The sequence below is a fragment of the Nomascus leucogenys genome, chromosome 6 (genome assembly GCF_006542625.1).
Source record: "Nomascus leucogenys isolate Asia chromosome 6, Asia_NLE_v1, whole genome shotgun sequence".
NCBI lineage: Eukaryota > Metazoa > Chordata > Mammalia > Primates > Hylobatidae > Nomascus > Nomascus leucogenys.
Window position 1 is genome coordinate 12975994 of NC_044386.1, and position 14115 is coordinate 12990108.

At 35.6% G+C, this 14115-nt stretch overlaps 1 protein-coding gene across 1 annotated transcript in view; it reads right to left on the reverse strand.

The window, feature by feature from the left end:
* The window catches only part of DNAH5 (dynein axonemal heavy chain 5), a 234597-nt gene that overhangs the window by 205246 nt on the left and 15236 nt on the right, over positions 1-14115 (reverse strand). Inside the window, exons 10-12 of the mRNA XM_030815104.1 lie at positions 12382-12504; positions 11604-11819; positions 9236-9343 (exon numbers count right to left, since the gene is read on the reverse strand). Coding sequence (XP_030670964.1) covers positions 9236-9343; positions 11604-11819; positions 12382-12504 — 447 coding nt within the window. The remainder of the gene's footprint in view (positions 1-9235; positions 9344-11603; positions 11820-12381; positions 12505-14115) is intronic.

The following is a 14115-nucleotide window of genomic DNA, read 5'->3' on the forward strand; positions in this document are numbered from 1 at the left end:
AATTTGATGATGAACAATAGAATTGGGAATTTACTGTTTAGCAACAAGATAAAAGAGCTTTCCATTCTGTGCAAACACATATAACATGGAACAAAATGTAACCGAAAACTGAATGAGCTTAAAAGAAAAATAAATGCCCAGAAGCCAGAAACAAAGAGAGACTTGAAAGCCAGGTCAGTCATGGGAGTTGGCGCCACGTCAGGTTCCACGGGTACTGGGCCAGACACAGAGCCTTGGGGGTGGCACTGGGGCCTTATCACAATATGGGGAGAAGGGCTATGGGGTCCTAGCATTCTCAACAGAACCTGTGGAAAGCAGGGATCCTTGAAGTGCTGCCCATTACATGCAAAGGGAATTAATTCACAAGTTGGGAAAGCTGCAAAGAGGCTTGATATCTGCCCAAACCCTTGAATAGGTGGAAAAAAAGTCACCCTACAATAGGGTTCCCATACTTTCTCATCACAACTACTCACTTCTACCACTGGAATGCCAAAGCACCCATAGACAGTGCACAAACAAATGGGCAGGGCACTGTTTGGCTCTTAGACATAGTTTGCTGACCCCTGCCCTAGAGGAAATGAAATCCCCCATTGGTGCCACAGCTAGATAAGGGGTCCAGGTTTAAACTACACATGAAATGAAAGGGATATAACCCAAGACATTAACATAAAAGCTAGTCTGGGAAGGTAAAACCACTAGGACCACAGCAGAATTCAGGAAAAGCCACTCTACAGAAACACTTTCAAAGCCCAGGGCCAAAAGATTCCTACAGGAAAAATAAATACATACATAACTTCTAAAGAAGCTCAAAAAGTTTTTGAAAACCCCATGAGAAAATCATCCTTGAGAGAGAAGGAGCAGAATGCACAAACAGAATTAGTAACCAAGTACTAGAAATGATAGAGCAGTCTAAAGGAGACTATGAAATAACTATATTTAAAATGATTAAAGAGTAAAGAAGAAACAGAAATCATAAAAAGAACAGAACAGAATAAAATAAGAGCACTCAGATTTTTAAAAATAAAATTTAGACATATAAAGGGGAACCTAATTACAATTCAAAATACAATAGATGCAAATTATAAACACCTGAAAAGAAAACTGATGAACTACAAGACAGTTTTCAGATAAAAACACCCAAAGTATAGCAGAGAAATAAAGAAATGGAAAAACACCAAAAAAAAATGTTAACAAACACGGAAGATAGAAAAAGAAGATGTAACATATGTCTATTGGAAATCTTGGAAGAAGAACCTAAGGTATTTAAAATGATAAAGGCTGAGAATTTTCCACAATTAAAAAAAGACTTAGTCCTCAAATGGAGGAAACACATCAAATTCCGAACAAGAGAAATATGTTTTAATCACACCTAAAACTCACATAAAGATGCCAAAGGTAAAGAGAAAAACAACACTAAAAGAAAAATAATATTAATATTAAAAGATAAAAATATTAAAATCACAAAAGGGAGAAATCAAATTATCTATAAAGAAATAACTATTTGATAGCAAATACCTCGTGGAGAACAATAGCTGACAAAAATCAATGAAAAAAGATCTTCTAAGGGCTGAAGGAAAATCACACCCAAACTAAAATCACATATAAAATGAGAATAATATTCAAGATTGAGGGCAACTTTATAGGCATTTGAGTGTAAAGACTGGAAGAGTTTACCATTAACAGACTCTTGTTAAAATTAAACTAAAGGATATACTTCTTTAAGAACAATAATGAACCCGAAAAGAGGGAGAGATACAATTAGATTACTAATGAGATGCAAGAATAAGCAAAGCAATCTGTAAACATGTTTCTAAATTTAAATAACTATTCGTAATAACAAGTTTGAAAAGTTTAGCAGCAAAGGTAAAACTAAAATTCAAGACAACCATAGCATGAATGAGAGGTAGGCTGATAAAACAAACTTTTTAAAGTCAGGTATATATGCTAAAACCACTAAAAATATAAATACATTAAAAATAGAAATAGAAGAGGAATAAAGAGAATAACAAAACTTAATCAACAAAATATAAAAAGGAGAAAGTCAAAGAAAAAAGTTCACCTCACTGAAAATTCAAAATAGATTGTAGAAGTAACTCTATACTAGAAACAACAATCAATGTAAATGACTTAAACTTGCAATTAAAGGAAAGACAGTCTCAGCTATTTTTTATATATACATATATAAATTATATAGATATGGATTATATACATTTTTATGTAGATTGTACATGGATATTATATATAAATTACAGATATATGTATTATAGATATATGGATTTTTTATATATGTGGATTATATATGTGTAAGTGTTAAATTACATATAAGGATATTTTATATAAATTATAGCTATATTGATTTTATATATATGGATTCTATGTATGTGGATTGTGTGTGTGTGTATGTCTTTGTATTATACGTATATAATCCAACCATTGCTCTTTTAAAGAGATATGTTTAAAATATAATAATTAAGAAATAGTAGGCCAGGTACAGTGGCTCACACCTGTAATCCCAGAACATTGGGAGGCCAAGGTCGGCAGATCCCTTGACTCCAGAAGTTTGAAACCAGCCTGGGCAACATGGCAAAACCCTGACTCTTCAAAAAATACAAAAATTAGCTGGGCATGGTGGCATGCACCTGTAGTCTCAACTACTCGGGAGGCTGAGGTGGGATGATCATTTGAGCCCAGCAGATTGAGGCTACTATAAGCCAAGATCGCACCACTGCACTCCAGCCTGGGTGACAGAGCAAGACCCTGTTTCGAAAAGAAAAGAAAATGAAAGAAAGAAAGAAATAGTAGGAAGTAAAAGAATAAAAAAAATGTTTATTTCAGGTAAATAATAACCAAAAGAAAGTTGAAGTAGCAATATAAATAATTCACAAAATTGATTGTAAGGCAAAGAGCCTCACTGAAGATAAATATGGTCACAATTTAGTGTTAATAGGAACAATTTATTTGGCAGATATACCAATTTCGAGTCTGTGTTTAACCAACTGAATCAAAATATATGCACAGATTCTAAGAAACCCATGGATCAAGCATACTATGGTTTGAATGTCCTCTCCAAAACTCCTGTTGAAATTTAATTGCCATTGTGATGATATTAAGAGGTGGCACCACTAAGAGGTTATTAGGCCCTGAGGGCTCTGCTCCCATAGGTGGATTAATGTTATCGCAGGAGTGGGTTGTTATAAAACATGAGCTCAGCCCTCTCTTGCTTTCTCAAGCTCTCTTGCTCTTCAGCCTTCTGCCATGCAGCAAGAAGGTCCTCACCAGATGCGGGCTCCTCAACCTTGGACTTCTCAGTCTCCAGAACTGTAAGAAATAAAGTTCTTTTTTTATAAATCACCCAGTCTGCAGTTCTGTTATAAAAGAATGCAGACAAAGAAGATCAAAATATACTCAGCATACCACTACAAATATTAGAATGGTCAAAATCTAGAACACTGAAAACACCACATGCTGGTGAGGTTGTGGAGCAACAAGAAGTCTACTCTAATTCATTGCCAGTGGGAATGCAAAATGGTATGGCCATGTTGGAAGACAGTTTGGTGGTTTCTTACAAAACTAAAAACGCTCATACTATATGATCCAGCAATCATACTTCTTGGTACTCACCCAAAGAAGTTAAAAACTTATATCCACACAAAAGTCTACACACCGACGTTTACAGCAGCTTTATTCATAGTTGTCAAAACTTGGAAGTAACCAAGATGTCTTTCAATGTGTGACTGGATAAACTGTGGTACATCACAACTGAATAATGGAATATTATTCAGTGCTAAAAAGAAATGAGCTATCAAGCCATGAAAAGGCATGAAGAAAATATAAACGCATACCACTAACTAAAAGAAGCCAATCTAAAAGGGCATATTCTGTATGCTTCCGAGTAGACAGAAAAGGCAAAACTACATAGACAGTAAAAAGACAGTAGTTGCCGGGAGAGGGAAGGATGAATAGGTGGAGCACAGGGGACTTTTCAGTAGGAAAACACTTTGCATGATATTATCACGGTCGATGCATATCCTTGTATCTTTGTCCAAACCCATAGAATGTGTAACACCAAGAGTGAGCCCTAATGTAAACTGTGGACTTTGGATGATAATGATGTGTCAATTTAGGTTCATCGGTTGTAACAAATGTATCACCCTATCAGGGGATGTTCATAATGGGGGAGGCTATGCATTCTGGGGGAGAGTAGGGGGAATATAGTAAATCTCTATACTTCCTCTCAATTTTGCTGTGAATCTAAAACTTCTCTTTAATAAGTCATTTTTAAAAAACATTTAATGAGGCATAAAATATTTGAATAACCCAATTAAAAGTGTGATATAGTGACATCAAAAGACCCCAAATCCAGACAGAAAACACAACTCTTTTCAAGTACACATGGAACATCTGCAAATCTTAACTACGAACTAGGCCACGGAGGATATCTCAGTAAATACCAAAATACTGACATAAAGTATTCCATGTTCTCACATCAAAATATAATAATTTAAGCCAAATAAAATGAGAGCCAATAGAGTAAAATAAAAAAGCTAAAAATGCTTTTAAATAATCCATGAGTAAAATAACAAATCATAACGAACATTACGCGATACTTTAAACTCAACAACAACATATGTACTACATATTAAAATTTGTAAGAAACAGCAATCGCGACCCTTCATGGAAAAGATATAGACTTTCATGCACTTATTTTAAAGAGAAAAAGAAAAGAAATTGAAATTAATGAGCTAAGCTGTCAGTTGAAGAAAGGTAAAAATAACAGAATAAATCCAAAGAAAGAAGAAAAAAATGTTTTAAAGCAAAATGCAATAAAATTAAAAACAAAGAAATAAGAGACAAGATTAACATCTCCAAAGCTGCTCTTTGGGAAAAATAATAATACAGACTAACCTTTGGCAAAATTAACCAAGGGAAGTGGGGTGAATGCAATTTCACACCGAGAGCGTCTGTCAAATCAGAATCTAGCAGAACGAGGCCAGGCACAGTGGCTCACGACTGTAATCCCAGCACTTTGGGAGGCCAAGGCAGGTGGATCACTTGAGGTCAGGAGTTAGAGACCAGTCTGGCCAACATGGTGAAACTCCATCTGTACTAAAAATACAAAAATTAGCCAGGTGTGGTGGAGCGCGCCTGTAATCCCAGCTACTGAGAAGGCTGAGGCAGGAGAATCGCTTGAACCCGGGAGGCAGAGGTTGCAGTGAGCCGAGATCGTGCCACTGCACTCCAGCCTGGGCAACAGAGTGAAACTCTGTCCCCCTCTCCCCACCCCAAAAAAAAACCTGGGGGAGAGAAGGGGGAATATGGTAATGATATTAATCAAAGAGTAAAAATTGTTCTAAAAGCATTAAAGATGAAACATGTGTTGTAAAAAGAATGACTTAAATATCAAAGATTTTAAAAATCCTTTTCATGAACCCCTCAAATATGTTTTCCAAAATGGTCTTTATGGGTTCTCCTGAGAACGTCACATGTCTTATACTATTATGTAACTATGACCCTCCCCCCAAAAAAATTGCACCAAAAAACTAAACACAATTTATTCTTTGTGCATCCTAAGCTTTAGCACAGAGCTATAATTAAATCTAAATTCAGTTAAATAAAACAGAAAAATTATTTCCTTATTTTATATTTCATGCTTCAAGACAAAGTGAACAACTTTTTTTCAACTTACCAGTCAGAAGTTTTAATTAAGTCTTTGCAAACTTGAAGAGACATTAATTGATGTAGTATTAAAATGAGGAGACTAGTTTGATATGCAATAAGAATTAGTACCTAAATGGGTTTGATTCCAGGTAATGTTAGGTCAGAAATAATATGGTAAGAAAACCAGTCGGCAATATCCAGACCACCACAGGAGATACTACCCTGTGGAGGAGATGGAGCTATTGGCAGGGTGGGGGATGGGTAAGCTGCAAACCTCCTGCCTGATCCAGCGAAGCTCCAAAACCGAAGGATCTGGAAGCCTATTACAATACTTCCTTGCCCTCAATGGTTTCAGCTACTTCTACTGGAAGTATATGTATTTTTTAAGTGACATTATTTCTTCTGCTAAGTCCACATCCTAGGATGAAAAAATGTTCCTGCATTAAAAAACAGTACAGTCAGCCTACCTAAATAAACATCTACATTTTTTCACTACATAAAAAATCTCTCTGTATAAATTGTGCAAAACTAGAGCATTTATAACCCTTCCACTTCCTCCCTCTCCTTCAGACACCAGCAAATCTCTACTGAGCCCTAACACTTTTTCCTGGTTTTCCTTGCCTTTCTACCCTATGGCTTCGCAAAGGCCTGGGCTGAACTCTGTCAACATGTAAGACTTAGACTTAATTTTCTTGTTCTGAGCCTTGGTCCATCCTCACAGTCTGTGGGGTCTGGGTTGTGGAATCTTCATACTCGTCTTCCCATTAGTTTTGGGGTCTCAGCTCCTACTCAGTTTTCCTTTAACTCAGCTTGCCACCTCAACATCCATCCTTTACTAAGCAGTGCCTTCTCCATCTGCTGGGATCAGCATGCTTCTAGACTTCCAACAGCCCACTTGGTTCCAACACACTGCCCTCTTTGACCTGTTAGTACCAGCACGAACCCTAAATCTGGAGAGGATTCCAGGCTCTGATCCCTTTGACAGGGGAGCCCTGGACACCGCCCTGATCCAAGTCACTCATGAAGTCTTTCACTTGAGAGGCCACTGTTGCTGAGTCTCTCCAAGACTCCTGGACGCATCACTGCCCTTACTCCATCCAGAGTCGTGGGAAGGTATTTTTGCCCCAGTTTTATAAAGATGAGGGCTGAATTCATGAGTGGGTTAGTATTTACAGGAGAGATTGCAGAACAATTAGTTAAGAGAAAGAGAATGGACAAAGGAATAAAGAAGTGTAAGTCAAAGAAAAACTCACTGGCAAACCAAAGACAGAAGTGAACAATTTCTGACATGGAAGACAAGACGGATAATAGTGTTTAATTTCTTTTAAGAAGGCTGAGTAGAATGGGAACTAATACAGTAGTCCCCTCTTATCCTCAGGAATATGTTACAAAACCCCCAGTGGGTGACTGAAACCAAACCCTATATACACTATGTTTTTGCCTGTACATACATACAAACATAATAATGTTTAATTTACAAAATAGGCAGAGTAAGAGATGAGCAACAATAACAATAAAATATCACAATTTTTAATAATGTACTGTAATAAAAGTTATATGAATGTGGTCTCTCTCTCAAAATACCTTATTGTACTATACTCATCTATTTTCAGACCACAGTTGACCCTGGGTAGTTGAAACCATGAAAAATATAACCACACAAACATCTTTCTAGCATCAACCACAGCCTCCTCTCTGAAGCCTTTCCTAACCCCAGCCTTGCAGAAGTATCAGATTATCTTTTCCTAGGTTCACATGATCAGATTCTATGTAATGTTTTGCAGGCCTGATCTCCCTATACATTTTTGTAGGCCTTGAGCTATGTCTATTTTTGAATCCTCACTTTTCCATATAGTATCAGAGTAGTATTCTTTCATAACTAGCCATTTTAACCCCATTTGCCCTTTTTTAAATGCTAAATTCATTACTCTGTTCTAATGTATGTGCTTATATTTTCATCGTTTCACCATCTGCCTCCTATCTGACTATGAGCTGTGAGGGCATATCTACTTGATTTATTTCTGTATTCATAACCTACAGCATAGAAGTCTAATACATAATTGCTGTATAGCAAATGCTTGTTTCACTGCAATAAATCTACATCTTCTTATTAACATATGGGAATAAAACATGATCCCTGCATTCGAGGTGCTCACCATCTACGTTCCACATATAAGCTACAGAAGTACCACGTGGTCAGACACTGATGAGGAAACACAGGTGAACATTAGAATCTGCCATTATTCATCAATTTCCAACAAAAAGAGACCAAGCTCCATTGTCCTTATGTCTGAATCTGCCCCCAAAAGAATTCATTGCCTAAATTATTATAGGCATTCTCTCTTCCCATTAAATGAAGCCTGCTGCATGCCACGATGGTTAAAAAAGTTGAATTAGAAAGCCACACTGCCTGGCTTTCACCCCAACTCCACCCCTTGTTATGCCTGTGTCTTTGGGCAAGCCACTTCCCCTCACAGTGAAGTTTCCCAGTTTCCCCCTCTGCAAAATGAGAGTAACAAGAGCACCCACTTTATAGGATTATTATGATTATTAAATGAATTAGCATATACAAAGTGCTTAGAACAGTGCCTGGCACATAGAATTAGCTAGCTTTGTTATGACTCATTCTAACACTGAACTCACTCCTCCCAAGGTATCTCAGAGCTCCTTTTACTTTGAAGTGCACAAATTTAATGCAAATCAAAAACCCTGGGAAAGAAGAAATAGAGTGGCTATTTTCCTCTTATAGTCAGAAAGATAGACATTTGCACCTCACTGGGACGAGAAAATGTCCTCATATTCATTATGGTAGATACCTGTTGGGTGTCTTCCCATCTTACCCTCCATGACTCCCCTTTCCTGATAATAAACATTCCCAATGACCCAGGGGATCCCATCCCACCTGTGTCCACCACAGGATCTCACAGTTGAGAGGCCCAGTACTAGGCACCTCACCAGAACTGGCTAGCCCAACCCCTTCCTCGGGAATCTGGAGCTGGCCTGGTCCTGTGAAACAGTCTCAGAAGCTACTGATGCCATAAACTGCTCATGTGAGCTGCAAGGCAAGATGACTGGTCTGCAGTGAGCAGTGAAAGAAGGAAGAGAAAGGGGTTGCAAGACCAAGCGGGGTCGAGGTGCTGAGTCGGTCCTGGCGCCACCGTTTCTAAGGCCAGTGGCAGCCCTGCCTTGGAATCTGCCAGACATTGCTGACCATTTGCCTGAGCTATCTCTGGTCATAATCATTGCTACACAGTGACAAATGGAAATCAGAGTCTACATTCTAATCATGCCACAATATTCAACAGAAGATGAAAGTTAACTTTCTAAGAACTTCAGTGGAAGACATGTAGAAGTCTGATACACATCATTAGCCAAAGCTATATTTATGACCCTTTAATCCATGAAAAACAGCCTTCAATTATTAATCTGAAATCACGAAACACAGGCTGAGGTTGCTATCGGTCACCTCCATGATGAAGACACCTCTGCCTTCTGAATGGGTAATGATCAACAGCATTATATAGAAAGGAAAAAATAAACACACGACCGTCAACAGGAATTTTATTATACAACCTACATGAAGGTCATTAGTCTGCTTGCAAAACTCTTCGTAATCTTGGTCAAAATCCATTTTCCGCTGGTCTAGGAAATTGTATTCCTTTTTCTTTATGGTTGCCACAATGCCCTGAAACATTATGAGATAAATTAGATAATATTTCAATATTCTTATATTACCTAACTAAATATGATCCTTAAATGTAGAGCCTATATAATAATTGCTAAAAAAAAAAATAAGTTTAAAGGAAGCCTTATTTTTTTACTCACATTGTTTTGTGCTTATTATTTTACAGGCAGTATAAAGTTGCCCTACTGCATTCAAAGAAATCACTTGGAAATTATTTTCACGATGTTTTATGTATTTTTGAAAAAATAAAATAAAAACCACACCTGAAAATTGGGAAAGATTTTTTCCACTAAAATTTTATTGTTAATCATATCTGAAATAATTTTTAAAGCCCAGAGTAGAATTTACTAAAATATTTTGTGTCGAATAGTTTAAATCTTCTCAGAAAATAAATAAGGCTTTCACAGAACACAAATAACATGGGAAGAAAATAAATTATGTTATATCTACAGATGAGTTACTATCTTCCAAGCCTCAAACATCTTAAAAATGTCAAACCAGAATCTACCATTTAAAACCTCTCTAAAATTAATTGTTTCCTACTGCCCTGCAAAGCTGCAGCCTGTGACCAGGAAAGTACAAACCAGGAAGTTCATCTCCTTGAAAATACTATTATCAGAAGCTTTGTTTGCTTTGAATAATGAGGTATAATGCTCTGTGATTCTTCTTAACCAGGTACTAAGCCATTCTCAAACTCAGGTGCCCACATTGTTGACAGAAGCATATAATTTTTATGAAGAAAATTGGGCCTCCTTCTTCTACAATCTCCTCTTCAAAGTCACTTCCATTTAAACATCAAATCTCTCAACAAAGTGTATAAACAGCATAACTTCTTGAATCAAGTTTACTAGATAAAACAACCTACTTTTTCATGCTGCATAACTACAAAATTAGTTCTATTTAGAAATTGTGTGTGTGTGTGTGTATATATATATACTTTTTTATATAACGTGTATGCATGGAATGTTATATAAAATATATACACACACTATATATATGCATGGAATGATACAATGTCTAGGATTTACAGTGCTGATATTCCTTAAAATCAAAAGAATCAAAAGTGTGTGTGTGTACGTATATATACCTATATAAATACACATGTAGCTTTTCCATACTTCTTTTAGATATTTTATATAACACTATATATGTACATATATATACACATATATACACACATATATACACACACGTATATAGTGTTATATAAAATGTCTAAAAGAAGTATGGAAAAGCTACTACATTTTGATGTAATAATTTTAAAGATTTGGGGACTTGAGAAAATCCTGCTCTGTGATTGGATTTAATGGTCACTTAAGATTATTAAGTTAAATAAAGGAAATGATTAATCGTGACTTTTACATCAACTACTGAAACTCAATCTACTTAATTATTTTCTTGACAAGATATTTATTGCACATCTACTATGTGCCAGTAAACTTAAAATGTTTCCTGCTATATACAGGTCTTTTCTTTTTCTCTCCCAAAACTTGGTATACTCAGGAAATGAAAAAGATTCCTTATATTGGGCTAAACTGTTAGAGTACAAAAATTAGTGTGTACTGGTTAATTATATGATCCTTTTCAAATTCAAGTACCAAAAAAATTTAAGATTTAGTGTCACTGTCCCCAAAAAAGGAAAAAATTGACTATGTCCACATTAAGAATTTAAAGCAAATTGTTTGTAAATTGTTTTTCTAAAATCTTCAAAATGTTATTAGGTCACTATGCCCACTTTCAAAACTAAAATTAGTCACACAGATACCATGACAAGACAAAGCAGTTAAAAATCAAAATAATTAGGGAAGTCAGATCTAGAATAAAATCAGGTCCTCTGTATTTTTTAATATGGGTCCAAATAAAATGCTTAAATGCAGAGATAATTGAGTGCCACGCAGTACCTGGTGTCAACTAGTGCCTGACACAGTATACTCTTCATTAAATATTTCTTGCAAGAATAAAATAATAAGTTACATTTAAATATTTTTCTTGTGCTACTAATGAAAATGCTTTTTTAATGGTGATTAATTTTAGACTATTGGAAAGTCATTTTTATAACCACACACCTGAAAAGAACATATTAGCACCATTACACAATTCTCAAATAAATCTAATTTCTTTATTGTTAAAAGGCCATGAGATTATTTATATTTTACTTTACAGACTGCTGATTTGAATTATTCTAAACACTGTTATTTGCATAAAATATTGAAGTTTAGTTGTAGATTATGTTAGAAAATATAGCTTTAAAGTACAATACCTGGTATTTAGTGGCCATGTCTTCCAGCCCTTCGATTGTGGAATCTTGCAGGACTGAATATGTCTTGAGGGTTGTAAAGATGTCTATTATCTTGGCAAGGCGTCGGTGAAAAGTTTCGAATTTTCCAAAAATATACATCTCGCTAAAATCAAATTGTTTTGCATTTGGATTTTGTTTAAGCTTTTGTTTCGTCTTGTGAAAGCAGTGCTGGTATTCCTTAAAATCAAAAGAAAAATATACAACAAAGGGAACAAGAAAGGTATCAACTTTATTTTCTTAAGTGAAGGTGACAGCAAAATTAGGATGGAATTGTAAGCCTTTTCATAGTTTCATGCCTTTGCATGTACTCACTCATCAGCCTGGAAAATCATGTTTTCACCTCCTCTAATCTAGCAATTCCAGATTCTAATTGGGTTACTCATGACGCAACTCAAAGGTGTGGCTTTCCCATCTTGGTCCCACGGTTTTGGTAATAGCATCCTTCCATGACTCTCTCTCCATTCATCTTTAAGATGCTTAAGGAAAACTACCTCAAATAAGCTGTCTTTGTATCTCTAGTACTTACCGTGGTATCAAGACACAGTGGGCTCCCAAGGAGGGTAAAAAAAAAGTGAATAAATTTCCTGGGAAGGTATATTAACATTCCATTTTCTTAATAGTTAAGAATCACTGTTCTTTTTAGTAACCAAAGATATAATAATTACAAAATGATTTAAGATAGTCTCAGCAAAAATAAGATAAAAATACTAGAACATCTAAATACTAAACTGACCATTACCTGTTTCAGTTTAATCGCAGATACTATTTTTTCTACAACAACATCCTGTGGCTGGTTCCAGATGGAAGCGGTTCCATTATTGGTAATATAGGCTTTACATGCAGATATAATCTGATTCGTCACCTGGGATTTTCCAATAAAATGATGTTAAGCACATAAAACAGCCATGGATTGTAAACTGGACTAGAAGGTCCTTAACTCTTCTACTTCTCAGAGTTCACAATCTTCTAACTTGAGCTTGGGTTTATTTTTTTTTTTCCATCACAGTTATAATCCACCAATAACCTTTGATATTGTCAAAATCATTTGTGAAATCACAGAGCTGGAAGCACCATGGAAAATCGACAATTTAGGCCACTTTGTCTATGCAGGATGAATGTCTTAACCAATCAAGGAAGGATTCATTTCCTTCCCTAAAAACTGATGAGTTTCCCCAAATCTCCTTAGGTAGCCTGCTTTAATATCTAACTCACAGTTTACTAGCACCATGTAAAGTACTGCCAATCCTGGTCTTTTCCTGTGACCATGATCCACAATGGAAATGTCAAAAGGAGAAGGCCACAGAGAGAAGGAAAAAAACTAATGTACAAAACCACTAACATTTTATTCATCTCTCCAAACTTTACAAAAATCCTCAGAAATTTACTAATTTTTTGAATAAAGCATAAGGAAAATTAAACGACTACGCTGTATCCATGGAATGATATGATGCCCAGGATTTACAGTGCACAGGGTTGGGGTATGGGTGAAACAAGATCAGCCATGCATGGATATCTGCTGAATCTAGGTGATATGTACACGGCATTCCAGTATACAGTTCTCTCTCCTTTTGTACCTAATTCAACATTTCCATAATGACAGGTTTTTTATAATTAGATAAATGGTGGTTTCATTATTTTATGCTAAATCAAGTTTTGCAAATAATACGCATAAAATCTAAATTAATAACACAAATTTACTTTTGGGTGTCATTTACCCAGGGAATACTCTCGCAACCTTAACATATAATTTTAAAGTATAAGAAAGTTGGGAGGGAATCTTGCAGCCATCCCTCCTGTCTACCTGAACTACCTACATGAGAGAAGGAAAACGTTTCCCTTGAGCTTCTTAAGGCTGGGTGTCTTTATTCCCAGGAAGAATTGTGCTTCCTACTGCATTAGTATTCAGGACACAAGTCTTGATGAGTCAAAAATTCTTCTATTTTAGTACAACACTTAAGATTTTTGCTTTGATAATGAAAAAGGCATTTACTTCTTAGAGACTGTTCAAAATGAGAATAGCAACAGTGCTTACCATAAACACTTAGGAGTTAGGACATAAGGTTTAAGCATCGTTATGTTTTTTGGCAGAATCATTATAATTGCTTTACAGATTACTAGAACATTGCAAGTGGCTTTTATTACCATGATTACTGTTCTAATAACATCAAGTAAACAACTGTGGCATCAAATAAATTTGAAACAGTGGCATATGAAATATGAAACAGGAGATAGCCAGTTAAATATAGCTTTTCTTAATTAAAATTTACCCAGTAGGAATACATGATGTGCTAAACCACATAGGGAAAGAAATTCTAAGAGCAATCTTTTTTCATTTGTATTATATAAATAATAAATTATTTATCATAATAATTACTTTGGGAAATAATGCTTTATGATTTGCTAGAATCAGCCTCTGACATAAATTTAATTCTATCTCTATTGATAGCCTAAGCCTTTTTAAAATTTTAAGATA